At 45.2% G+C, this 25,815-nt stretch overlaps 1 protein-coding gene across 6 annotated transcripts in view; it reads right to left on the bottom strand.

Annotated features, from left to right (window-relative positions):
- HIVEP3 (HIVEP zinc finger 3) overlaps window positions 1-25,815 on the bottom strand; it is a 422,183-nt gene that overhangs the window by 86,388 nt on the left and 309,980 nt on the right. For 4 of the 6 annotated variants that reach the window (XM_034753789.1, XM_034753788.1, XM_034753785.1 and 1 more), the window contains 2 exons: window positions 19,139-19,203; window positions 4,106-9,753 (listed from right to left, as the gene is read on the bottom strand). In XM_034753789.1, coding sequence (XP_034609680.1) covers window positions 4,106-9,217 — 5,112 coding nt within the window. In that variant the 5' untranslated portion in view covers window positions 9,218-9,753; window positions 19,139-19,203. Of the gene's footprint in view, window positions 1-4,105; window positions 9,754-15,726; window positions 15,868-19,138; window positions 19,204-25,815 lie in introns of those variants that run through there. The other 2 variants (XM_034753790.1, XM_034753791.1) reach the window with 2 other exon arrangements.

The raw sequence follows: 25,815 nt of genomic DNA, 5'->3' as shown, positions 1-25,815 counted from the left end.
AGAAAGGAAATAGTTTTAAAATGTAGGAGTTTGACCTCAGCTTTGGTATCTTCAGAAATCTAGATTTTCGCCCTCTAAACTTTGTATGAACCGATGGTTACTGAAAGCTCTTGGGTGACTTCCTTTCAGGAAGAACAAAGCTAGCCGGGGCTTAGCACCCCCATCGCCACAAATCTAATGCCAACAAAAACTGTTTCTCCCTCTCCCCCGAGAGGTTCTAAAAGTGAAGTTTTCTCTTCCTCCCACTGCTAAGCATGAGGCTCTTTGCTTTGTCATAGACCCAATCATAAAGACAGTCACACAGTGACATGCCGTCTAGCGTGACTGTAAATCATTATGTTCTGTACTATGTGACTCAATCTATTCTAAGAAGAGCAAGACTCTGCATCTGGACCTCATTATGCTACTGCAAGGAGCTCTGCATGACATTACATTTGGTGACATTACAAAGTTATGAGTTAACAAAACATTTTCTTTCACATCATCCACAAAGGTTTGAAAGTGCAAGGCAAGTTAGCTTTCACCTGAATTACATTTACTCTGTGTACACAGCAGTACAGAGTGATTTCATTTTGTTGATATTGCCATTAGATGCTCAATGGATCATCCATAGCATTAAACTGTGTCCCAGATGATCAACAGTTCACTTCTTGGGGGAAGGTTGGGAGTGGCTTGTGAGAAGTTTCACTACTGTATGTTATTGCAAACTACAATCTGATTACTAGAGGAAGGAAGATCTACCACAGATTAGTGATATGACACTTGGCAAATCATTTAGGGCAAAGTTTTCAAAATTTTCCACTAATTTTGGGAATCTGGCTTGAGACACTCAGCATACGTCTACACAGCAAAAAAATCCCCACAGCAGTGAGTCTCAGAACCTGTGTCAACAGACTCAGGGTACATCTACACTACAGCGGGGAGTCGATTTAAGATACGCAAATTCAGCTACGTGAATAGCGTAGCTGAATTCGACGTATTACAGCCGACTTACCCCGTTGTGAGGACGGCGGCAAAATCGACTTCTGCCGCTTTTTGTCGGCGGCGCTTACTACCACCTCCGCTGGTGGAGTTAGAGCGCCGATTCGGGGATCGATTGTCGCGTCCCGACGGGACGCGATAAATCGATCCCCGAGAGGTCGATTTCTACCCGCCGATTCAGGCGGGTAGTATAGACCAGGCCTCAGGCTCATAGGGTCTGTGCTGTGGGGCTAAAAATAGCAATGTAGATGTTCGGGCTTGGGCTGGTGCCTGAGTTCTGAAAGTCGAGGGTCTCAGAGCCCAGGATCCAGTCCAAGCCCAAATGTCCACATTACTATTTTTAGACCCGCAGCACAAGCCCAAGTCAGTTAACCCAGGCTCTGAGACACACAGCTGTGGGGATTTTTTTGCGGGGATTGTAGGGTGCTGAGAAAATGAAGTCAGTGGGAGCACAGATGATCGGCACCCTTGAAAACCAAACCTTAGATGTCATGATTTGAACATCCAAAGTTAATGAAACTTTTCTGCAACTTTTCACCTTAACTTTTTCTATGCCCCAGTTTCACCATTTGTAAAAGAACAGTAATAATATATGCCATCACAGATAGGGTTAGGCTTACTATCTCCATGTTTTTGAAAGGGTCAGATATAAATGGCCAGGTGGAAGGCCCTAGACAGATGTAAAATAAATGATACAATCGCTATTTTACTATTATACAATTGCATCATTTACCAAGTGTGCATGTTCACTAAGCAATTTAGTTAGTCAGACAGCTATGTGCAGAGCTTCAAACTTTACCTGCTTGGTAAATCAACCTGAGACTGAAAAATCAAGCCAAGTCTGAAGACTATATGCAATGTACTACAGCTTACTGGTAACTGCCGGTATGTCCTATTGTATTAAAGACTTATATTGGCTTATATTAACGTTTCTATTGTATTAACTGACAATGTACAGTTATAGAAAGAGGATTTTTAAGGAAAATAATTACAAAGGTGCGGACTGAAGCCTGAACTTTCAGCCCCTTGACTGAGGCCATTGGAACCCAGCTATTGTAGACCACAGCTTCCTGGGTAGCCAGGAAACTGTCCCTGGGAATCTTTCTCAATAACATGTAAAGGAGCAGGCTTTAGAATGTCACTCCTCCTGAACAGTTGACTAAAAATCACTTTTTTCCTCCGTTGAATGAAACATGATTTGTGCTAATACGATCCCATTTAAGCAGCAGTTACTAATATAAACTAAGGAAAACCATTTTCTTAGAAGACACATCAATAAAGCAGCCATCCCAATTTAGTGTGTCGTAGCTGAATACAGTAAACTTAAAACTATATTTTACACATACACAGCACCTTTCGTCATGAAACATTTTACAAATATATACATATACCACCAGTAAATGGTAGTGGCTTTGGAGTAGGAGACAGATATATAAGAGAGAGCACAACAGTGTGGGGAGGTGAATTTTGTAGATACACCAGGACAAATCCCCTACTCTTGCAAAATGCATCATGACCACTTTAATATCCACTGGGGCTTTCTTTTTAAGGTTTTGGCAAAAAGATCTTTAATCCATTTGGGGGAAACTGTATGTAATGAAATATCTCTGTCTTGAGGATTGAGAGTTGTGTCATCCCTGTCTAGATGCTAACCTATGATTACAGGGAAACCAGATATTTTAAACCTGATGTTTAGGTCATCTTCCCCAGCACAGCCTAAAAGCACTACTCTGTGTACGTGTGAGCACCCACAGGCCATGACAAAGTCAATTGGCGGGCGGGTGGCTCAGCATTTCTCAGAATGAGGCTCATAGTTGGTAATACACTTTGAGACTTTTGGGATGAAGGATGCAGCATAAGGGTAAAGTATTGTTATTATAACACACATAGTATGTGTCTCCTAGCTCCTTGAAATCATGTCTTGGGGGTTTCTGCAGGAGATTGATGGAACTGCTGAAGAGAAATATGGTAACTATGTGTATTTGTGTATGGTAACTATGTGTATTTTAAGACATATTTATAAGCAGCAATTGCAGCTGACATGACAATAAATTCAGGGTTCATTTTGCGATTCAGAAATAAAATGAACAATCCGGCAATACAAATTGGGTTGAAATGAGTATCAAATTGCAAAAACTTCAGAGCAACTCTGTTTGCTAATCTGCATAATCATGACCTGGATTAGGGATTTGTATAGTTCCCTATGAACTGAAAACAGTATGTGCTATGCTCTGGAATCCTCCCTCCCCTCCCCTCCCCACCACCAAAATGAAGGGGAAAGCACTGCGTGGTACCCAATAGCTTCTCCCAGACCCATAGGCCCACATGGCATCCCAGTGACTTTAGTGGAGCTCTGCAGTCGGAGGGCTCTGCCTGTGTGAAGCAGTTTGCATGACTGTGGCATGGTTGGTTAAGAATATAAACCAGGTTCGTCTTACTTCTTTTAACCCTTTTAGGGGTTTAGGGTCAATTTTACAAAAGTATTTAGGCCCTTAAAGATGCAGTTGGGCACCTAGTGGCATATAAGCTGCTGAGTGAGTTAAGTGCCCAAACTGTTCAGGTGCTTTACTAAATCCCACAACCTGCCTATCTGCATCTTTAGGTTCCTAAATATCTTTGTAATCTGGCCCTGAGTACCTTTGACTGTTCAGATACCATGGTGATGACTCTGGGATAGGTAGGTAGACTTACAGATGGAATCCCATTACTTAAAACATCCCTACTAGTTTATTTTTTATTAACATTGCACAAAACAAAACAAAAATTATGAGAACTTTTATAATTTTTTTAAATGGAAATATCAAGGCAAATGTAAGTGTCATCTTTCGTGCTCAGTACTGGTAATTCAAAGTAAGGAGGCGATCACGTACTGCTCTGCTGATTACCAGACAAGTAGACACTGAACTATATAATAACCTGCCATAAAGCAGATTTGCCAATGTCTTTTGGCCAATAGTGTTTTTTGTGTTCTTATGTACTCCCGCTGTCCCACTGAGGGTAAGCACTCACCAGCGTGAGAAAGGGATGCACAAGGAGCCCCTACTAAATTAACATCTCCCTTCCCTGCATTTCCGCCCTCCCACACAAACACACACAGATAGGAGAAAAACAACACTTTTCTTACCTCCGTCATTTTTGGCTTCCTGGAGCTGGACGGCACAAGCCTGCCTGTCTCTGGACGTGGAGCTGTAGCCATGGTATAGATTTCTTTGCACACCTTCTGCTTGGATCTCAGGAGTGAGAGGGCTGCTTTAGTGGATATACCCGGGAGGTTGGGATTATACAAGCTAATGCACCAGCTGGCATACACTGAGGACCTTCGGTCGACTTGCTGGACGTGATTTGGCTTTATGTAGTTTAAATAGCACCAACTGACATTAGTAGTTGTGTGGAGACTGGGGAACTGAAATACCTTCTTCAGATCTGTACCTTCTCGAGACTTCATTGCACTTTGTGTGACATCAGAATGAGGTGCTGGGCTCGGAGGATTTGGTAGGGGGTGTTCCGCCAGCTCTTTGGAGTCTTCCTTCTTTACTGTCTGCAAAGGTGTCTTGCTTCGGAACTGCTTGCCAGCTTGTGGTGTGTATTCCTCCAGTGCCTCAAAGCTCAAAGCACCTGAATATGGCAAGGCTGGTGGCATAGTACTTGGGATTTCCTTTGGCTCGGATTGCTCAGAGGACAAATTAGGTGGAGTTTCAACCTCAAACCGGCCTTGGCTCTCTGCCAGAAAGTGAGATCTATCCTGCTTTTTCCCCTCCTCTATTGTACTGGGTGGCTTCACCACTTCCAACTTTTCTTCCACTTCAGAGACTTCCTCCTCTTTCACTCTTTTCTGCTGCTGTGTTTCCATCGTCAGCTCCAGGCTACCAGCTGGAGAGAGCATCCGCTTGCTTCCACCAACTGTTGATGAGCCCCCTTCCAATCCCAGAACACTTTCTGATGGGGAGGTGAGTGGCATATAGCCCTTCCTTTCTGGTAATGGCAATGGCACTCTCAGATACGGAGTCTGGAAGATGCTTCTTTGATCCTCTGTGATCATCTGTGCCAAATCGAAGCCTATTCCATGAACATCAGCGCTGCACACCAGGGCACCCTTCGGTTGGCGATCATCAAACTTTGGAAGGACAATAGAAGATGGACTACACTGGGACTGAGTGACTAGGATTTGAGAAAGAGTAGTATACATTGCATTCCCATAGGTTGGCATGTTAGTCTGAATGCGAACGGGGACTACAAGTGATACCATAGGATCCGGACATGTAGGAACCATCAGCTGAGATGTGGAGACTGAGGCAGAAGGGCTGGCTGTGCAGGTCAAAGGATGTAACCTGCTGTCGGAGCTGTATTCTGTGCATGGAGAAAGGCTGGAGGCCCCGGCTGGTGGAGAGACACTGGATTTGATCTGCGGTAAATGGCCACCAACCTCACCTGGCAACTGGAGAGCAAACGGAGACTGTAGAGGTAGAAAAAATGCAGAAGGGAGTGGTGAGGAGCCCGGGTAATGGACAGGTAAGAATGAAGAGTGCTGCCTGAATGGTACTTCTGCTGGATGTGACATTAACGGAGGGACAATGTGAAGCTGGCCTGGGTGGAGAAGAGCCTGCTGGAGAGGAAGTGGTGGTGTCTGAAATATAGAGGGAGGAATCTGTGGCATAGGAAACTGAGCAGAGAGGATGTCGGACATCGTATGAGTGGAGAAAAGCTCTGCAGACTGTCCTGGCTGCGGCAGAAGGTGCTGGAAAGGGAAGAGAGATGCTTGTGGGGACATACGCTGTTTTTCATGCAGGGCTAGTTGTGGCATTGGATGATGAAACACCTGCAGCGCCTCAGAGTATGGCTGGCTGTACACATGCTGAGGGCTATCTTTTGGCTGACTCTTATCTCCGTGTGAGGATGAGGACGACGAAGATGTCGGCTGATGGGGCAAACTGGTGGCAGGAGATTTACTGGAAGAAGGCAATGGTTCTTCTGTCTCTTGCCTTCCTTTTGGGGCTGAGTCTGTCTCATGCTCTGGATGCCTGGTGAGAGATGCTTGCCTAACCAGAAAGCACTTCCTCCTCTCCTGTGGAGCCGAGGGAAGTGTAGGACCAGGTGTTGAAGCAGAAGAGGACGACAAGCTCCCATAGTCAAATGATTTACTACGGGGCTCCGACATCTGAGAAGGATGAGACACATTAGGGGTCTGCTCTGAAGCAGATCTTCGCATTTCCCTGGAATGATGATGGTGGCTCGGTACCATTAACATATGTGAGCCAATGCCAAGGGGTTTAGTATGGGATTCGGAGGGCTGGCTGACAGCCTCGGATTTACTGTATTCTTCACGATCAAATGAAAGGGAATGGCTGGAGCCGTGGGATATACTACTTTCCTGACTTGGACTTCTCGTCAGGGAGACAGACTCAAAACTGGACTCTCCAGAAGACTGAGCCATTTCTGCCAGCCGCAGCCTTTTCTTTTTGGGTGGGAGTTTCTCAGCGGGCAGCTGGGAGAGAGTTTGGCTTCTCTGAGGCCACTGAAATTCCTCCGTTTTTTCTGGCTCTTTAGGAGGTGGCTCAGGCTCGGTTTCAGGTCTATCGGGCTCTTCAGTGACAAGAATCTCGGGGACCTGGATGTTGGGTTGGCGTACCAGCTTTGGCTGCAGGGAATGAGATGGCCTCCTGTGCTGCATTGCTGGCTGAGATGAATACTGTGGTAGAGGTTTTTCTTCTGCTTCCAAGCCGCTCAGCTGTTCTATAGAGTCAGACTTCTCGAAGGAACTTGTATGCTGGATGACAGAGATCTCTTTTGAAGTTTTTCTTCTCTCTTTGCTTTCTGCACTAGAAGCTGGCTTTGTAGTTCTGGAGTGAAAGCCAGCACTGACTTCGGTGAGCGGCACGGCTTTACCTGTATCGGCTGGTGACTTAATGGACTCACGGGGTAAGTTCAAAGCAACATCTGATGATGCTGGGTTAGTAAACTGACTTACTGGCCTCATGCTGGATGAGGGAGTTTCAGGCAACTCAAAAGCTGGAGGGTCCTCGTCATCACCAAGGCTCTTCTCTTTTCGTCTTTTTCTGAGTGGAGTAAGCTCTAAACCGGTCCCCAGCTTGTAATGCATCATCTGCGGCCATGTATCAGGATCCACAAGACTTTTCTCAGTGTCTGCAGAGGTATGGGAACTGGAAGAACGAGGCTTCGAGATCTGAAGTTCTGAACAGTAATATTTCTTATGCGCTTCATAATTATCCCTTTTCTTGTATCGAGCACCACAGATATTACACTCGTAAATGAACCCTTTAACTTTTGGACCCTTCCTTGACTTTCTGGTCAGATCACTTTCCTTGATTTCTTGTTCTTCGGCAGGTTTGGAACCGGTGTCTTTGCTTACTGAGCTAACCTCCTCTGAACCATATTCCATTCCCAAAGGCAGCTCAATGGCTGGTTGTCGTTTTAGCATTCGAGGATGTGAAGAAAACACTTGACTGCGGCTTACGACATCCGATTCCATGATGTGGTCGTCAAATGAATAACTACCTCTAAAGGTCTGAGGGGAGCTTATAGTGCAGGCAGCAGAAGGCATTGAGTGGCTTCTTAGGAGAGGCACTGTCTCTGTGGCACTGTGGGATTGCTGAAGTGATAACAATGATTGTTCAGGCTTAATTTTTTCACCGTGGGATGTCAATGATTTTGATGCATTCAACTGGCTACTGGAACCAGACTTGCTGTCAAACTGAAATGGTTCTCTATATACACCAGACTTTGGAGATTCAATGCTGCTACGTCTAGATAACGAACTTCTTCTAGGCTTCACGCTATCTATTTCACTGGTATCTACAACAGCTTCATTAATTGTAATTAGCTTAGTGATGTGTTCAATAACCTGTGTTCTAGGCACAGACAATGGTACCATGCTAGGTTTATCTTCAGTGGACACGTGCGGAAACCCCTGGGTTGTGGTTGCAGCTAACATTGCTGTCCTTTGCCCAATTCTCCCACATTTCCCAAAAATAATTTCTGCGTAAGATTTTGCATTTGTATTTGGCGGGCTGATCTGTTGTTCTGCACTTTCTGATCGCGAGAAGTAGCCTGACTCTGTACTTCCTTTACTGCCAGGGCTAAGGAATGCCTGCTCATCTATCACTTTCTTCCTTTCACTTAATCGGAGTGCAAGCTTCTGTTTTATAGTATGTGTATCTTCTGATTTGTGGCTCAAAGCATGATCAGATGAAGGCTCCACAAACTGCGTGTTGTCCTCAAGAGACTGAGACATACTGGAATGGGATAATGAACACCGGTCGTGGCTGGAACCTTGGCTTCCTAGACTATGCAAACTACTAGATAACAGGGTGTGCTTTCGCCTGGGTGATAGTTCTACTGAATGACCTGACATTGCACTTGTCTCCTCTTCTGAATCTGTGCTTTCTCCTTCAGTAGGTTCTTCAAATTCCTCCCCACCGATCCTTTCCATTTCCAAACTGGAAGGATACATCTCTGCTCCAATTCCTGAGGCCAGCCCCGCTTTTATTCTATGAGCATGAGACTTCCTGTGTTTATACAAATTGCTTTTAGTCTTAAAAGAAAAGCCACATGGAATGCAAGGGTATGGCCGCTCACCGGTGTGTGATCTGATATGTTTCTGGAGTACACTTGGCTTTGCACAAGGCCTACTGCAGTACTGACAAATGTATTTGCCTGGCTTCTGAGGTTTCTTCTCCTTCTTGTGCACTTCCTCAGTTTGTTTTAAGGAAACTTGGGACGGTCGAGGGATATAGACTTTTTGAACGGATGGCATGTCCTCTCCAGGCAGGATTGGTGAATGGGAAGGTATGAGCTGGCTGTGATGAGAATGAAGCCCAGGTGATGAAAAAGAGCCAGAAGGACCCGGTCTTACTGGATCGACTAGCTGCCATGTGGGCCCTTCAAGGATCTGCTCTGGTTTTCCAGGAGACATAAATGCTGGTGATAGTGGATGCTGCTGAAGCTGTGAAACGTGGGGAGAGTGCTCAAAAGAGGAATGCTTGGGTTGCTTCTGATGTCCAGTTTTCTCCTGAGATTCCTCTCTTGGAATTGGCAAGGAGCCAGAAAAGTGCTGCTGTGGTATGATATCACGAAGAGGGGTTGCTTGCGAAGAAGCAGAGCTGCCCTGATACGCAGAGGCAGATGAAATACTGGATTGGAAAGCCTCTCCTTTGGTAAGCCTCTTTCTGGGACTTTCCTCGGCCTTTTTTGTGCTTTTCTGGCTTTGTTCAGGATCCATGACCTTAAAAGGGTCTTTGAATGCTATTTTGGGCAGGTTTTGGCAGGCTTCATTTATGAATAATAAAGGTCTCCTCTGTAGATTCCCTGCTTTGCCTGCATTTGCTATGAAGCTGGAGCTACCAAGAGATGGTTGTTGATATAAGATTTTACTAAAGTATCACTAGTTGCTATTTGATTCAAAAAAATGTTTCAGGGTCAATAAAGTTCACATTGGTAACGCATGACAAACTACTTCAAAGAGAGAAAACTTTCCAAAACTTTTAGTCCAAATGTTTTCCTTGTGAACTTGGTTAAGGCTTTAAATCTTGCCATTTTATTTCAGTTGACAGTGGCAAGCCTTCAAAGTCAAGAAGCAACCCACAATGTGTCTCTTGTTTGTTATGCAAACCTTTGAAAACTTGAGACTTTAGCGCTCATCTCATAATCATCGTTTTCCTTTGCAAGGAAAATAACACTGAATGGTGTGTGTTCCCTGTGTCTTCCTGCTCTTCCACTTTTGAGTTCAAAGGCCTTGAAAAAGTATTCTCCACCTTTCTGTAATTACAACAACCAAGACACAAAAACAAACACACAAATTACTGCAGCATTCATATTTCACCAATTAAATACTGTTATATTTTTATAGAGGATAACAACATTCTATACAAAAGAAAATTCATAATAGTTCAACTAATTCATACCATTTTAAACATTTTTAGTGAAAATGCAAACCTAAATATTACTGCTGTGAAAACTCAGGGATCTACTCTCTTTTCAATACATGCATACCCAGGCACTGTAACAATAACTAAAGCTAGAGGGATACAAACAACTTGAAATCTAGTCACAGTATTTAAAAAAAATGAGTTAAAAGTAATTTCAGATCTTACACCTGCTTGACTTCTCCCTCACCCCCTGCCAATTTTTACAATCACATTTTCCTACCTAATTTAATGGACTATACAAAGAAAACCATGGAACTAAGTACATACAAAGTATTAGCAAATGCACCAAGTAAACACACTGAAAAACAGAGAACAATCTCTCTCCTTCTAAAGTCTCTTAATGCTGCAATAATCTTAGGTGTCACTAGTTATAACAGTATGTAAAAAAAAAAACATACAGAATATTTTCTTAAATTGACTGTGTCCCTTTAAGTAAGCTCCCTGAGTTTATCATTTTTTTTCCCTAATAGATAATGACAGGGAGTCCTATTTTAGTGCTGCTCCTGTCGGATGCCCATATCTCAAATATGGGGTTGCTCACGTTGGCACTGTGTGCGTAAATGCTAGATTTATGGGCCTACCATTTTAACCAGGGCCGGCTCCAGCTTTTTTGCCACCCCAAGCGGCGAAGAGAGAAAAAAACAAAAGCCGCAATCGGCGTCTGCTCTCCCGCACCGCATCATTCTTTGGCGGCAATTCGACGGCCGGTCCGTCCCTCCGAGAAGGACTGAGGGACCCGCCGCCAAAGACCCAAACGTGCCGCCTCCTTCCATTGGGCCGCCCCAAGCACCAGCTTGCTAAGCTGGTGCCTGGAACCGGCCCTGATTTTAACAACCCAGTGTGGGCTTGGGATGTCCTATTTACATGACCACATTTGAAAACTGACCCCTTGACTGGTATACCACATTCTCAGATCAGTATACATTATCATAACTGTCATTCACACTTAATCTTTGAGACTACAGTGAGATTAAAATTCAGAATAATGGGGACACCTCACTTGTTTTTTTGTCATTACTCTAGGCACCTAAACAATATAATTGCAATGCTTTTCATATTCCTAGACATCTCGCATATTCATCATACTCCAATATTTAGCTTCCTCTGTTGCTGAAGGGCCATTGCCACTGCTCTCAGCCTCTCCATTCCTCTTACAACCTGGCTGTAATTCACAAGTTTTTGATTTCTAAGTGCATGGACTTGTCTGCCAGGTGTGGGGACACGGGGCAACGGTGAACAGCAACTCCCAGAATCTTTGGAATTCCACCACCCTGCAATCAGGGCCGGCTCTGGCTTTTTTGCCGCCCCAAGCAAAAAAAAAAAAAAAAAAATTGGGGCAGCCAGAATGGCAAAGCAAAAAAACAACAACAAAAAAACAACAAAAAAACCCTGCAGTGCGGCAAGAGCGGCAAAGCAGGAAAAAAAAACAACAACCTGCAGCGCGGATGGAGCCAGGGTACAGGGGGACTCCCTGTGCTGCAGACGTTCCCCGGCTAGCTGGGGGAGGGGGAGGGAGCGGGGGGAGAGAGAGAAGGGGGGCGGCCAGGGCTTCAGAGGGGCGCTCGCCACGCGGCCCCGACTGCCATGCCACCTGACGGGAGGGCTCCGCGCCGCTCCGGTCGGCGGGGAGGGAAGGACACGGGCTGCCCTGCTGGGCTTGCAACAGACCTAGCACCGGCTGGGGCAGACGGAACGTGCAGCCCGCTCCAAGCAGGGCACTCCCCTCCTCCGCGCCGCTGCCCCCTACAGGGCGGCCGGATCGGCGAACAAAACAAAACAAAACAAAACAAAACAAAAACAAACAAAAACAGTGGCTGTGCCGCCCTAGGATTGGGCAGAATGCCGCCCCGTAGAATCTGCCGCCCCAAGCACGAGCTTGCTCAGCTGGTGCCTGGAGCCGGCCCTGCCTGCAATGGATACCTGTACATGTCAGTATAAGAGAGGAACTTAGCTCCGTGAGCTTTCAGCATGTTAAAGGACTTTAAGGAATAATACAGCTGTTTGGAGCATGTCTCTGAGACTCTCTCCAGTCACTGGAGTTAACTGCATTAGCGGTATTATATCACATTTTTTTAAACATATGCATAGAGGTTACAGTTCTCTCCCATCTGCAATATCCTTATTTAGAGCATATTCTGAATATGTAGGCTGCAATTTTCAAACCTGAGTGCCTAAATTTAGTCACCTAAATAAGAAGTCTGATTTTCAGAGGTGCTGAGCACCCATAACTCCAAATGAAGTAAATCAGGTAAATTGCGTATATAGGGCAATCCACTTACAGTGAACTTGGATATGAGACGCTGTTAACCTACTGTCAGTCAACAAACCAAAAGTTTTTAAAGAGAATGTTTGGCAAGACATATTCAGCCTTTACTGAAATAGGAGAGCTTCTCAGAGAGATGGAATGGAAGATGGCCAGTGTCTTGTGAGAAACAGGGATTGTGTCTCTTAAGTAGGAACAATTGGTAAGTACAATGTTGTGACACACTGTACCTCAAAATAATACCCTGTAACCTCCACATTCACCACTTTTATGTGTCATTATGATATATTTTGTACAAAGTATGCCTTGTGAGGTATCATTTGAAAAGTCATAATTTGCTGAATATCGTTGTCCTGTTAAAATCTGTGCATCAACATTGTATATGGAAATATGAGATTTTGCTATAGGTTTGTTACTAAAACATATTGTGAGTCTGGGAAACACCCACAGACTAGTCCCTCAGAGATAACAAAGGACAATAAACAAAGGCCTTGAATGTCAAGCTGCACATACATAGAAGGTGCAAGCAAGAATTTGCAATTCATATGAAGGACTGATTGTAAGGCAAGTAGGCAATAGGACTGCCTAACCCCATGACATAGCAAGGATTTTTCCAGTACGAGGAGTTGGGGTATAAAAAGGGAGAATACACTACACACAAATTACCTCTCCTCCCCTCACCTCTATTCACAGAGCAAGATCGTTCGAAAGACAAAGAAGCATCATTGAACTAGAGGAATGGTCCCAGGCTGTAAGGGGATCCAGCCTGCAAACTAAGAACTATGAACTGTAAACTGCCTGCAGCATCTGGTCTGGTGAGAAAGTCGCTTGCTTCAAATTTTACTTATCTTGGTAAAGTTTAAGCATTAGATTGTGATTCTATCATTTTATTTCCTTTTGTAACCAATTCTGACTTTTTATGCCTGTATCACTTATAATCACTTAAAATCTATCTTTCCATATGTGACATTATCTGATTGGAATATGATCATACAAATCATTGTTGCTACCACTGTTATATAATTGCAATGAATCTTACACAAAGTGTGACGCATGGCCAGAAAGGGTTAAGCATCCTGCAGGGCAAATGACCCCGAGCCAACCTTTAGAGACATGTTAGAAAAGTATGCAAATGGTAATTAGAGCCATTCCATGGCAGATAGGCTAGAACTTTGAAATGCAAACCTATATTGTTAGAATTTAGAGGTGATACTAATTGTATGTGTGTACTCATATCTTGTTAGAGGTTAACAAGGTAGTCAAACAGTCCCTGTCTATGCTGTATTCTGTTAATTCAGAGATCAAAAGGAAATATTAACATTTAAATCAACTGTAGATAGAGTGATATCAATGTATTCATCTCTCTTTGAAATGTATAGCAAATCACCTGTGAATGGTGGAAAATAGGTAATTGCCTTATGTTAATCCCTATAGCTAATTACTGGTGATGCTTAGGAAATAGGTCTACTTCAGAGTCTCCATGATTGCCTATTGTTCGCCTAAGGACTTCAAGCTGTCAAAAGAAGGCCTGAAACTGTATAAAAACCTTTGGGTCCTGATCCTTTTTAGCTCAGATCTGCTTGATGCTTCATGTAGTGAAGCTTAAGTCATAAGACTGAGATCTCCATTCCTATCTGCATCACCGTGAATATGAATATTGGACTATAACCTATGGACTAATCCTGAAAGAACTCTTTGCAACTACAAAGCTCATCATCTCTACTATGAATCTGATATCAGAACTGTACTCATGTCTACATGTATATTGATCTTTTAACCAATACTCTCTCTTTTCTTTTTTAATAATTTTTAGTTTAGTTAACAAGAATTGGCTGTAAGCATGTGTTTGGGTAAAAACTGGAATATTAATTAACTTGGGAGGTAATGTGTCCAATCCGTTGGGATTGGTAGAACTTTCCTATATGATGAATAAGGTTTTCAGTGATCCTCATCATATTTGACTTGGGTGTCTGGGTGGAGGCCTGAGGCTGGGTTGCTTTAAGGGAACTATGTTGTTGGCTTCTGGGTAACCAGTAAGGTAATACAGAAGCTGTTTTGTGCTGGTTTGGTAAATCTAAGTATTGGAATATCCACCAGCTTTGGGGATTGTCTGCCCCATTCTTTGCAGTTCACCTTAATTGAGAAACCTCAGTGTGGCTCCCCTGGGATCCCAGTCATTCCATAGTTAATAAGCTTGTTTTAATATTTTATCTCAACCACTGTGTTTTGGGTTGAAGTGTCTGGGGGAATCTCTACTCAGATTAACAAAGGTTGTGGCATGATAATTTCCTTTGATGAAATTATGAACTAATTAATGAGTTTACACTGATCAAGACGGTCTTGAATAGTGTAATATACACATTTCTGGGGTGCAAGGCTGGGGCTGGGGGATTTGCGGGTGTCGTCCTGTAAACAGTTCCTGAGTGGCTGGGAGAGCATTCCTGTAACCTTGCTGGGTGAGCCTTTGCATGCTAATGGTTGTGTGTGAGCCTCAAGGCTAAGCACTGGAATAAATTGCTTAGGGAGGTTGTGGAATCTCCATCATGGGAGATTTTTAAGAGCAGGTTGGACAAACATCTGTCAGGGATGGTCTAGATAATACTTAGTCTGCCATGAGTGCAGGGGACTGGACTAGATGACCTCTCGAGGTCCCTTCCAGTTCTATGATTCTATGAAGAGGGTTCAATTGATTTTAATAAAACATCTTAATAAAAATGCTGCTACTTAAGAGCTTGATCCCACCCAGATGAAATGTGTTTATATGTGAGCATGAGGTGAACGGTGCTGAGCTGGGTGGGGGGTACGAGGAATCCCCATCCTGTGCTACCGAGAGCACTGCTCCCCAGTCCCCAGTTCACTACTGCAAATAACAGCAGTGAGGCTCAACAGGGGAACATGCTGCTTAGCTGATGGTTGTGTTTGACCATCCCATTGTCTCTGTGAGTGAGACCCTGTCTCAATTAGAACACAAAGGTGTTATTTTAAAAACCTGCCAGCTACCATTTTTAATTAATGGAACTGAAAAACGTAGCACATCCTAGCATTCATCACAACCAGCTGGCTTGTTCTGGAAAGGGTCAAACACTATCCACACTAGCTGCTAGCACATTTTTAAACACCGCTTAAAGCTAGCACATTTAAACAAAATCAAAATACCTTTCTTTCTAGTGTAGACAGGACCTTTGAGAGCCCACACTTGAGACTTCCTTCCTTTCGTCTACACATGGATTCTGCTAGGTGCTCACATTTCTCCTAGAGCTTCATGCCCTTCCACTATCTGCTGAGCACCTCGCAGACTTGCAACAGCAAGCTAAAGAGGCTGCCTTATTTTATTCACAAGTTTGTTGCTAAAAGGAGCAATTCATTATAGTTTTGAAACCTTTTTAAACGGTCCTGGCTCCCAGCAAATATCTGACTAACACCAGCTAGGACCAGTCTGCTTGAGGCGGAACACTCATCACTGATGATTAACCGCATGTCCTTTTCACGCTTGTCACAATCTTAAGAAGTACCCTGCTCTGGGGTCATTTCTAGACTTACACCAGTGCATTGTAGTTTCGACACATCTGCCCCTCTGTGGTGCCCTCATGCCAGCTGTAGTCTGTGGAACAGAACATTAATTTAGCCACCAGCTTCTAGTCATATTTACATTTACAGTGCACAGATGGATCATGGGAGTGTGAAAGGAGAACGTGGGATGTGACAGACCCAAGTCCCCAGATTCCAATGGAGAGAATCAACTTCAGCCTCATTTCTCTGATTTAGTGAACATTCTGCATCATGAACATGGTGCTGCTACAAGATTTCAAAATGTCCTGTAAATGAAGTGATAGTGTTACTTTTTGTTTAAAATCAGTGCTCTTTGCTCAGCACACCAGTAAGATAAGACAGAAGCAGTCTGGCATTTCTTTTCTTACTACTTTAGTTTGCTGGAAATGGATCTAAGCAGAGACTTTTTAAGAAAGCTGTGAGCTCTCTCTCTCTCTCTCTCTCCCACAAGCTCAACCCCATGCATTAAAAACTGCCAGCTACAGCACTTTGTGACAGGCCAAAAAGAAGTCTGCATTTTGCTTTCTCCTATGACCTCCATGATCACAACTCTGTGTGGGACGGATAGCTCAGTGGTTTGAGCATTGGCCTGCTAAACCCAGGGAAAATCAGTACTTGGTCCTGCTAGTGAAGGCAGGGGGCTGGACGCAATGACTTTCAAGGTCCCTTCCAGTTTTAGGAGATAGGATATCTTCATTAATTTATTTATTGACAATGACACCTTTGTGATTTGGGGGAGGGGTTTTGAGATGATTCGTTGTGTCAACTCAAACAAAATCTCTAGCCTCCTCCAATGAAGTAGAGCCCAGCTGTTTCCGCTGGGATCTTTGCATGGCAGTTAACATTTAAAAAAACCAATCAATGGACAATTCATCAGGTGTGGGCATTCTGGAGAAATTAAAGATACTTTCTACCTTTTTCTTCAGTTACTGAATGACTGTATCCAAAGTAGTGGGCAATGTTAACAGAAAAAAAAGCTCTAAAACCAATCCCCATGCCCTAGAATTATAATTCTCCAGGGAAAGAACAATAAATAAAGGAGCAAGAATAAATTAAACAAATTTCATTAACCTAAAAGTAGGGGGCAAGGTTTTCCCCGTGTCTGAACTCTGCTTGGCACAGGATAAAGTAGTGTGTGGGGTGCCTCTCAGGAACTGGTTTTGGTTGTCTGACCCTCCACTCCCTAGCTCTGAGATAAGTTCGAGCAGCCGAGGAGCTGCTCTACATTATGCCAGTAGAGAAGAAATGTAGCAGAGTTCTGTTCCCTCATGTTCTCTTCTTCTGCCAACATGGCACTCATGCTGGAGGAGAAAAGGAGGTGGCTGGTGCAGGAGGTGGATATTCTGACTCTGACTTAACACCAGCAGAGAATTCCCATACACAAGGGAAATTCTCCACTGGCCACTTCCAGACAGAATTCACCTGCTTTGTACCCCAGTGGCCACAGTGGAAGGGGGAATCAGGTCAGATTTATTTTCTTGATTAGTCCCGTCTTCAAATTGCTGTCCCAAACTCTTTCCATTCTCCAACATATACTGTCCATCACTATGCCATTTTCTTTTTTATCCTGATCTTGCTATACTATTCAATCTGTTTTGTATTAATTTTCTCCCCTCTCGTTCTTTGAAAAGCAGCCCCTCTTTTCCTCTGAGTCTTTTCTATTCGCCCCAAACTCTCTGTTCACCCCTCTGCTTTCTCCCGTGGTACATGGTCTATTTCCCTTCACTCCCTTTGTGATTTCCCAACACTACTGCAAAGCAGAACACTGTATTGCCACTACGTCAACAGATCTTTAAGAAGACTTTGATCTGATGACACCTACATCTTAGCTACTTTTGAATGTCTCTGGGGAAATACGAAACACAGTCATTCAAGCTAGAGGTTTTGGTTGTTATTTTTATTCATTTTCCGTATCTGAAAAATGCCTGGCTGCATTAGAACTTTGTATCTCCCTAGATAGGTTTATTCGAAGTAAGAACAGGTATATCTGAAGAGAAATTGGCTGCTTCATTAGCAGTGGCAAACATAAAGAGTGATGTTCTGTCCTCGCTGAAGTCAGTAACAAAATTCCCACTGACTTCAATGGGACCAGAATTCCACTCAGAATTTTTTACAAAATACAGTACTTATAAATGCTTTTTTAAACAGTCTCATTTATTGTTTGCATCTTACATTCCTGCATGTGGCTGGAACTCACCCCTGTGCAGAGGGCCAGTCACAAGGTCCATAAACCACTAAAAAGTCATCCAAGCCTTCAAAACAGGGCTTAAGCAGGACTTGAGTAGTGCCTATACCCAGTGCTTGCCCCCAGCACAGGGGAGAATGTCATCTTATGTGTGTACTCCAATACACGGTGCACTTGGGGTGAGACCCACAGCATGAGGAGTGCCATAGGCTGTAACTCACAGCTGACTTATGATCGGGATGGGAATTTCATTTAAAGTACCTTTAAAGGAGACAGACCATTTTCTGCTGAGTTTGAGGATTTTTGTTTTGTTTTATTTTTGGTTGGTTGGTTGGTTTTGGGAGGGGTGTTTTTTTTTTGTCCCCAAGTTTATTTTGAAAAAGTGATTCTTGAAAACTTGCAACCTGTGTTGTTTTATAAATTGTTTTCAGTTTAAACTGAAAGCCCTAATGAAACTTGTTCTTCAAAACGCTGTAGGTGACAAAACTCTGCTGTAAGGAACATCCCTACAGAAGGAATTATTTTCTCATCTATTAGGGTGTGTTTCAGCTAAAGCAAGATCCATCCTGCTTAGTCTGAAGTTCTTCCAGTGGAAACTCTGCCTCTGCTATATGTATTCCCACTGAGGAATCATAACAAACAATCTTGGCTTCTGAATGAAGTTCACAGAAGGTCAATGAGTTCTTTCCCCGTATATAACGAAATATACGGCAAGAGGATCTTGTCTCTTTTTTCCCTGTGAAACATGGTAAGATATTTCCACACAAAAGCAAGACACAAGCTATGAATAAAGCATATGGAGTCGTAAGTACAGTACTCTCTGCTTCCTGTATTGTATGTTCCTGAGAACTCGTTCTTGCACATGAGTTTGAGTGACAGAAGATGTGCTGCCATAGACTTTCAAAGAGAAGTATTTGTGACCAAGAGGGAATTATAATGTTACCCGTGATCCCAAGCATTAGCACAGCTTTAGCACAGCTTCTGTCATTATTTTTTGTAACTGGACTCAATAATACAAGTTAAACAAGCTAACGTGATGTTGAATTAGTTACATTCTTAGTAAGCTTATCTGGCAAATGTCTCTAGAAATATTGGAGCAAAGAGCTAAAGCAACCAACCAAATAGAAACACAAGTCCTACTGTTTCAGTATGAAGGGCAGAATATATATTCTACTTATACCCACTTTAAATCATTAAAACAAAACAGAGATTACTTACAGTGGAACTGATTTTCTTTAATTGTGATGGGCTGCCTCCTTTTTTTGCTCAGGGTTTAATTCAGTCTGAAAAACAACAACACACTGTGATTATTAAATGAATACATTAAAATGCCATCTCAGCAGTGTTAGCACAGGACTGACCCCGGGTGCCCTGATGGAGCTGTTTGCCTGGTAACAGAAATGGTACACAAACCCAGTCCCAACGGGTAGAGAAGTCCTTAGTGGCTTGGTTAACCTCACTCGGCAGGTTCACTAAGATGGTGACATGCATGTTCATGATGAAGGTTCTCCCTTCTGCCTGTGTGACGGCATGCAGGAAATCACAGGCTTCTTTACGTCAGCCACGCAGGCATCAGGGAGAGCACAGCTCTAGGTGGGTGCAGCAGAGCTGAGATGAGCCTCACAGTTCAGATCTGGATTTCAACAATTCAAATCAAAGGTTCAAATTCCACAGCTCTTCCCCTAAACTGCTTAGATTGGGGTAGGAGGGCTTGTTTGAGCCCTTCTCTGGCTCTGAGTAAATTAAGCGGAGTCCATTTCCAGGTGCCAAATGTGCTCTGCATTCAAATATAGAGATGTTTTCTTCCTAACTACCAGCACTAAAAATTCCCTCTGGAATTTGAGGTTCATTTCAGCCCTCACCAATAATATGAATATCTGCAGGCTAAATTCTGACCTCACAGACACCTGAGCAAACCCACTGCCATGAGTGGCAGGTGAATCGCTGGCTCGGGGAGGCCAGCTGGGCCCGCCCCTCCCACCAGAGGCCCCTCCTCTCCCACCCCCTTCTCCTGCCGGAGCCCAGAGCCCCTTCCCTCCCCACGGCCGCCAGCCCCTCTCCCCAGCCCCCGAGCGCCAGGCAGGTGGGCAGCATGCAGCCCCCCTGAATGCCACACAGGCAGGTGGGTGGTGTGCGCCCCCCCCGAGCACCAGGCAGGCTGTGTGGCCCTCAGCCCCAGTGCCCTCAGCCCCCCTGAGCACAGGGCTGGCATCCCCAGTGCCAGCCAGTGTGGCTGCAGCACCCAGGAGGCCCCCCAGCGTTGGGTGACCCCAGCCACCCCAAGTCCTGGTCACAGGCCTGCTGCAGCTGCCCTAGCCCCAGCCCGCTTCCCAGCTGGAAGACGAGCAGCCTTCCTGGGCTGGGGTCAAGGGGCAATGGCAAGCAGGAGGGGGCCTGGGGCAGAGCGTGGGCAGGGCCATGCCGGGCTGTGTGGGGAGGCATAGCCTCCCCTAGCCCACAATACGTACTCCCCATGCCCACTGCCCTCAAATTGTGCCGTCAGTTGTACTGCACAACCAATTGTCTTCAAGAAAGTGGAATTTCATCCTGCCACTGGAGTTTTGTTTATACAATTATAAACTGTGCCCGAGTCACAATGGAATACAGGGCCCCTCTCCCCTAGTTGTGTTGGTTCTGTTAATAACATTTTTTTCTGGCAATCAGCATACAGCACTCACACAGCTCTGAGAACTGATTTTTCACTTCGCTGGCAGTGTAGTGACAAAATGTCATCCGATAATACTGCAGTTGTATGTGATACTGGGCCACCATGAGGCAGTTGTCCCTGGCCTACAATATAGCACAACTCGCTGTGCTGTTGAGTAGAATGTCTGAGGATAGGAACTCCGTTTATTTATTTATTTATATTTTAATTTCCAGCTAAATTACAATAGATGCTAATGAAGGCAGCGAATGATAACTAAGTCTGGAATAAGGATCAATGCATACAAGTGCTGCACTGGCTTCTCCCACACTGTTCTACCAATGGACATTAATCTGGACCTCCAGATATTCCATTCCCTCCACCCCCCGCCCACCCCCACACATCCTGCTCTGCTGATGCACTGTATACCAGATCTCCAGCTTCACAGATCTGAGTCCCCCAACCATGCTGCCAGTGCTCAGTCCTCAAAATGCTCAGGCTTGACATCCCCTTTTGTGGGCGAAATTTGCACTTACAAAATTTGCAATCACATTTTTGCACTCTTGAACGAACTGTGGGAGCAAGCCAGAGGACGTGGCACCTGCAGTTGGGTAGTTAGGCTTGTGAGTAGTTAGGGAGGAAGCGCTCGCCAAAGGGAGGCCACTCTAGAAATTTGGCCCTAAAGATGCTTTGGATCTGTGGATCTGGGTTAGGAGCCTAGTTCCAGGCAAAACAGCCAGGGAGGTCCCAAGGATACTCCGAAACCCCAAACAGACCAACTTCAAAAGTGATTTATAAAATCAACACATAGCTGTGTGAAACGGGTTCTCATTTGGCAGCTCAGAACTGCAGCATTGGCGTTTCGGTTATAACACAAGTAAAAATGAGTTTGGTGGGTTACATCGTCCTCTTTTAAACACACACTAAAATCAACACAAAATCTGTCCTGATCAGCACTCTACGGACATGAGTTGCAGTGCCTTAACATTGCTCCTGGCTGAGCGGCATCTGCAGCACTGGGAGGCAGGAGGGGCGGGTGCTGGACTGAAATAGCAGGGTGTGGCTGATCAGGTTGACAGGCTCCCGGCATTCACTCTCATATTGCAAATCCCCAAAAGAGAGGCTGAACAATCAAATGATGTCAGCACAGGAAATAAATTCCTCCACGTTACAAATTCATTGAAACAATTTTTTGTTAACGCCTGATTCTAGTCGACAGAGGGTCGCTTTTTTTTCAAGTCAAAATGTAAAGACAGCATCAACTGTTGCTACAAGTGCACCTTCAAGGAGCGCCCACATTTTTATAAAGAAATAAAACTTTATACCACATTTTAATTCTTAAATAATGGCCCACAAACAATACCGCACAGAGATTGTGACTTGCATCTACTGTGCCTCAGTTTGCCAAATCCTGAAAATAAAATCACAGATCTAGTCTCTCCCTCACATACTGTGCCATAGCAAAGGAATGCCATTTACTTCCTTACATAGTGGCTCTTCTACTAAAGATTTCAAAGCACCTGATACATATGAAAGAAACTCCACAGCAGCCTCTCTCCTGCAGGAAACTATCCTTGTCTCTATTTTACAGAGACCGAGTGATTGGGCCCACGGTCACACAGCGAGTCAGCACTTAGAACTCACCACACTGTGCTTTAATCATGAGACTTTGCTCCCTCCATGTCTGACTTGCATAGCACAAGCCACTGGGTTTTAACTTCCGTTCTCAGTCTATCCTAATGCTTGCCCTTCTTAATGGAGCTGCACACATTTATACAAGAGTATCTACTACTCACAGGCAGCTATTCACTTAAAAGTCCAGAGGCGAGTTATTATGTACACTAAATTGAATGCCATACTGAGCCAAGTGGCTGAAGGTTGAGGTCACAGGCCACAGGAGAAAGGTATTTTTTCCACCTTCACCCTTTGCTTTCTAGTTTTACTATAAAATTGAAAATAGGCAAACTGAAGACTCGTGGGAGCCCTGAGCAGAGGAAGTTTGCAGCCGGAACAGGTGTGGTGCTACAGTGGCTGAGTGAGATAGTCTTTCACCTTTGGAAATCCAAGTCCAACCCTTGGTTATATCACAAATAAAAATGAGTTTGATGGGTCACCCCAAAATCATCACCAAATCTGGCCCAGATCAGCACTCCGTGGACATGACTTTCAGTGCCTCAGACTATGTCTACACTTGCGGTGTTTTTGCGCTGTCAGTTTCAATGGTGATAGTGAACCGGTGAAAGAAAAGGGCTGGTTTGTGTATTCACTTACTTCCACAGGCATCAGGGAGTGTTCACATGCACAGGGAGGGCAGCTATCCCACACAGTGCAGCGCTCTCCATTTTGATGACAGGTCCTGGGGGCCGGGGGGAGGGTGATCGTGGGGCATCCTGGGTCCCTGCACAGCCTCCTCTCCCCACCACTGATCAGTTCCAGTAGCTCTGCATTGCTCCAAGCAGGGGATCGTTTGCTCCCTGGAGCAGCCATGTCACCTGGCTGGATGAGAAGTGAGCACTTGCCAAGAAAACAGGAAGGGGAGTTTCAAAGTTCCCGGGGTTTTACCGGGGGAGGGGCAGACGTCTGTTTACCTGGCGTCAGAGCAGCAGAGCTGCTGGCCAGCGTGGTCACCTAGGCACAGTGGGATATCCTGCGGAGGCTAAAAGCTCTGTAAACAGGAAGAAGGTGTCTTCACTTGCACATCACCGCAACAGTATCACCGGTAAGAGCTGTACGCCTCTCATGGAGGTGGTTTTCTGTTTGCGGTGAAACTTCTGAGTTTCACCGCAAAAAGTCATTGGCAACTAGACGCTCCCACGGTTTTTGCACAAAAATGGGGCTTTTTCCGCTTTAAATGGCAAGTGTAGACAAGCCTTCAGTATTGCTCAAGACTGAGCAGCATCGACAGCACTGGGAGGCAGCGGGGGGTCAGGGGGAGGTCCGGGACTGAAACAGCAGGGTGTTACAGTGCATTGATAATGCTGAGTGTGGCACATACATGGCCCATGCTTCCAGGCAGGCTCAATTTTGATCTAAGTTCTCTATACTTCGGCTGCGCCTAAACTTGGAATGGTTTATGGAGTTTGAGATACATTGCTCCAGGTATTGCCAGACTCTGCCATTGTGACTGCAGCAGTTACCAACAGAAAAAGGGCTGGGGCAATATGACGCATATTTTTGTATCCTGCTCATAGAGGCAATCTCTGAGCTGCCTGGTCCAGAAGTTGCTTTTTTCTGCAAACTATTATTTTTCACTTGGTAGGTGACAACTGTGCTCAGTGTTATACATGGCATAAAAGTAGCTTACAGGCTAAGGCCAGGTCTACACAATAAACTCACATCAGTATCAGTATGTTGCTCGGGGTGTGAAAAATCCACCCCCGACTGACGCAGTTACCCCAACCTAACCCCCGGCATAGACAGTGCTGTGTTGGCAGGAGGGCTTCTGCCTTCAACAGAGCTACCACCTCTCGCGGAGGTGGATTAATTACGCCGACAGGAGAAGCTCTCCTGTTGGGACAGTAGCATCTTCATGGAAGCTCTACAGCAGCGCAGCTGCACTGGGCACTATTGTAAGTGTAGACGCGCCTGGGATGCACTGAGAGACCCAGGGGAGGCAGAGGTTAATGAGAGAAGTCAGGGGTGGGGTCTGGTGCTGCAGTGGGGAGGGCATGCAACATAGAATGTTTGTGTGCTTCACAGAAGTAGTGGTGGAGGAAAGTCACATTGGATCCTTTCACGCTCCTAACCACCCCGTTCACACCCAGGCCATATCCACTCCCTAGTGCCAGCACTGGGCACAGTCCACAGGCCACTCCCTGGTGTTCTGTTGTGCAAACAGCAAAAGAGAGAGTCCCCTAGCCACTCCCAACAGCACCATGGTGCCAGCACTAGGAGGGAAGGGATTTCCAGGAGCTGGCTGGGGCGGGGGCTGAGAGGGTTTTCCAGCCTTTCCCCAGCCTCTCTTCCACTGGGCATTAATCAAAAATGCTGCTACTGCCACTCCACCATCTGCTTTGCTGGAGAAGGGAGGACTCCAGGGGTTCTCCTAGCCGGAAGGCTGCTGCCAGAGGGACGCTTGGGATGTGTCAGAGCTGATTGGCCAGCCTGGGGTGAACACAGAACCCTGGAGACGCCCCACTAGGAAAAGCTCACCTAATCCTGAACCTCTGTTGGTGACTCAGCAGCACCCTGAGCAGATGCAGCTGAATGAAGGAGCGGGCAAGAGACAGAAGGAACTATGCCCTCCGATACCAAGGGAGCCCAAGTGAAACGTACAAGGGGAGCCCATCCATTGTCCAGTACACAAAATGAGTGTGGACAGTGAAGACAAAAGGGTGCCTTTCCAACCCCCGTTAGCTGTATTTCCCTTTGCTTTGGCAGCTTCTCATGTTCTTCTTACCACAGCCACATGTTCTGTTTCTCTTAAAATGAAAGAAGGAGAAGCGGCAGTGTGAGAAGGCTGGAAGCAGGGAGGAGAATGGAGGGAAACGGCTCTGCACATGAAAGCTCCACAACGCGCCCTCAGCCCCAGCCAGGCGAAGCTGGGGTGTTTAATTACAAAGGTGTGGGAATCGCTAGCTCAGGAAGCACCAGCGACAGCACATGCTAGCAGGAAGCTCAACACAGTGGGAGGCTTCTTGACGTGCCGGTCGGGGCCAGTCATTTCACTTTGCACATCTGAACCTCAGCGCCATCTGACATGCACTCTGCAGTCATGAATTTGTCCTGCTAGAATGTAGTTTTCAAACTTCATCCCACGTGTGGGGGAGGCTACAAATGCTGTTGGATTTTATCCCTTTTTAGCAACAGCTAATTGTTAGAAAGTACAAGGGAGACAAGGTGGCTGAGGTAATAGTTTTTATTGGACCCACTTCTGTTGATGAGAAAGACAAGCTCTCGAGCTATACAAGCTCTTCTTCAGGTCTGGCAAATTTACTCAGGCCTGGTCTACGCTACAGAGTTAGTCAACGTAAGGCAGTTTACATCAATCTAATTCTGTAAGTATCTACACCACAATGTAGCTCCCACTGATGTAAGTCACCCACTTCACTGACATAATAGCTCCACCTCCGCGAGAGGCATAGCACCAAGTCAGTGTAGTTAGGTTGACGCAGAGTTAAAGTAGACACTGCATTGCTTACATCGACTGCTGCTGCCTTTCAGAAACCATCCCACAATGCCCCACACTGGCAGTTAAATCAGTGCAAGTGCTCCAGGTGAGGACATGCACCACCGACACAAGGATCAATCA

The sequence above is a fragment of the Trachemys scripta genome, chromosome 20 (assembly GCF_013100865.1).
Source record: "Trachemys scripta elegans isolate TJP31775 chromosome 20, CAS_Tse_1.0, whole genome shotgun sequence".
NCBI lineage: Eukaryota > Metazoa > Chordata > Testudines > Emydidae > Trachemys > Trachemys scripta.
The sequence above is the reverse complement of the archived record's forward strand: the minus strand, read 5'-3'. Positions and strand labels throughout refer to the sequence as shown.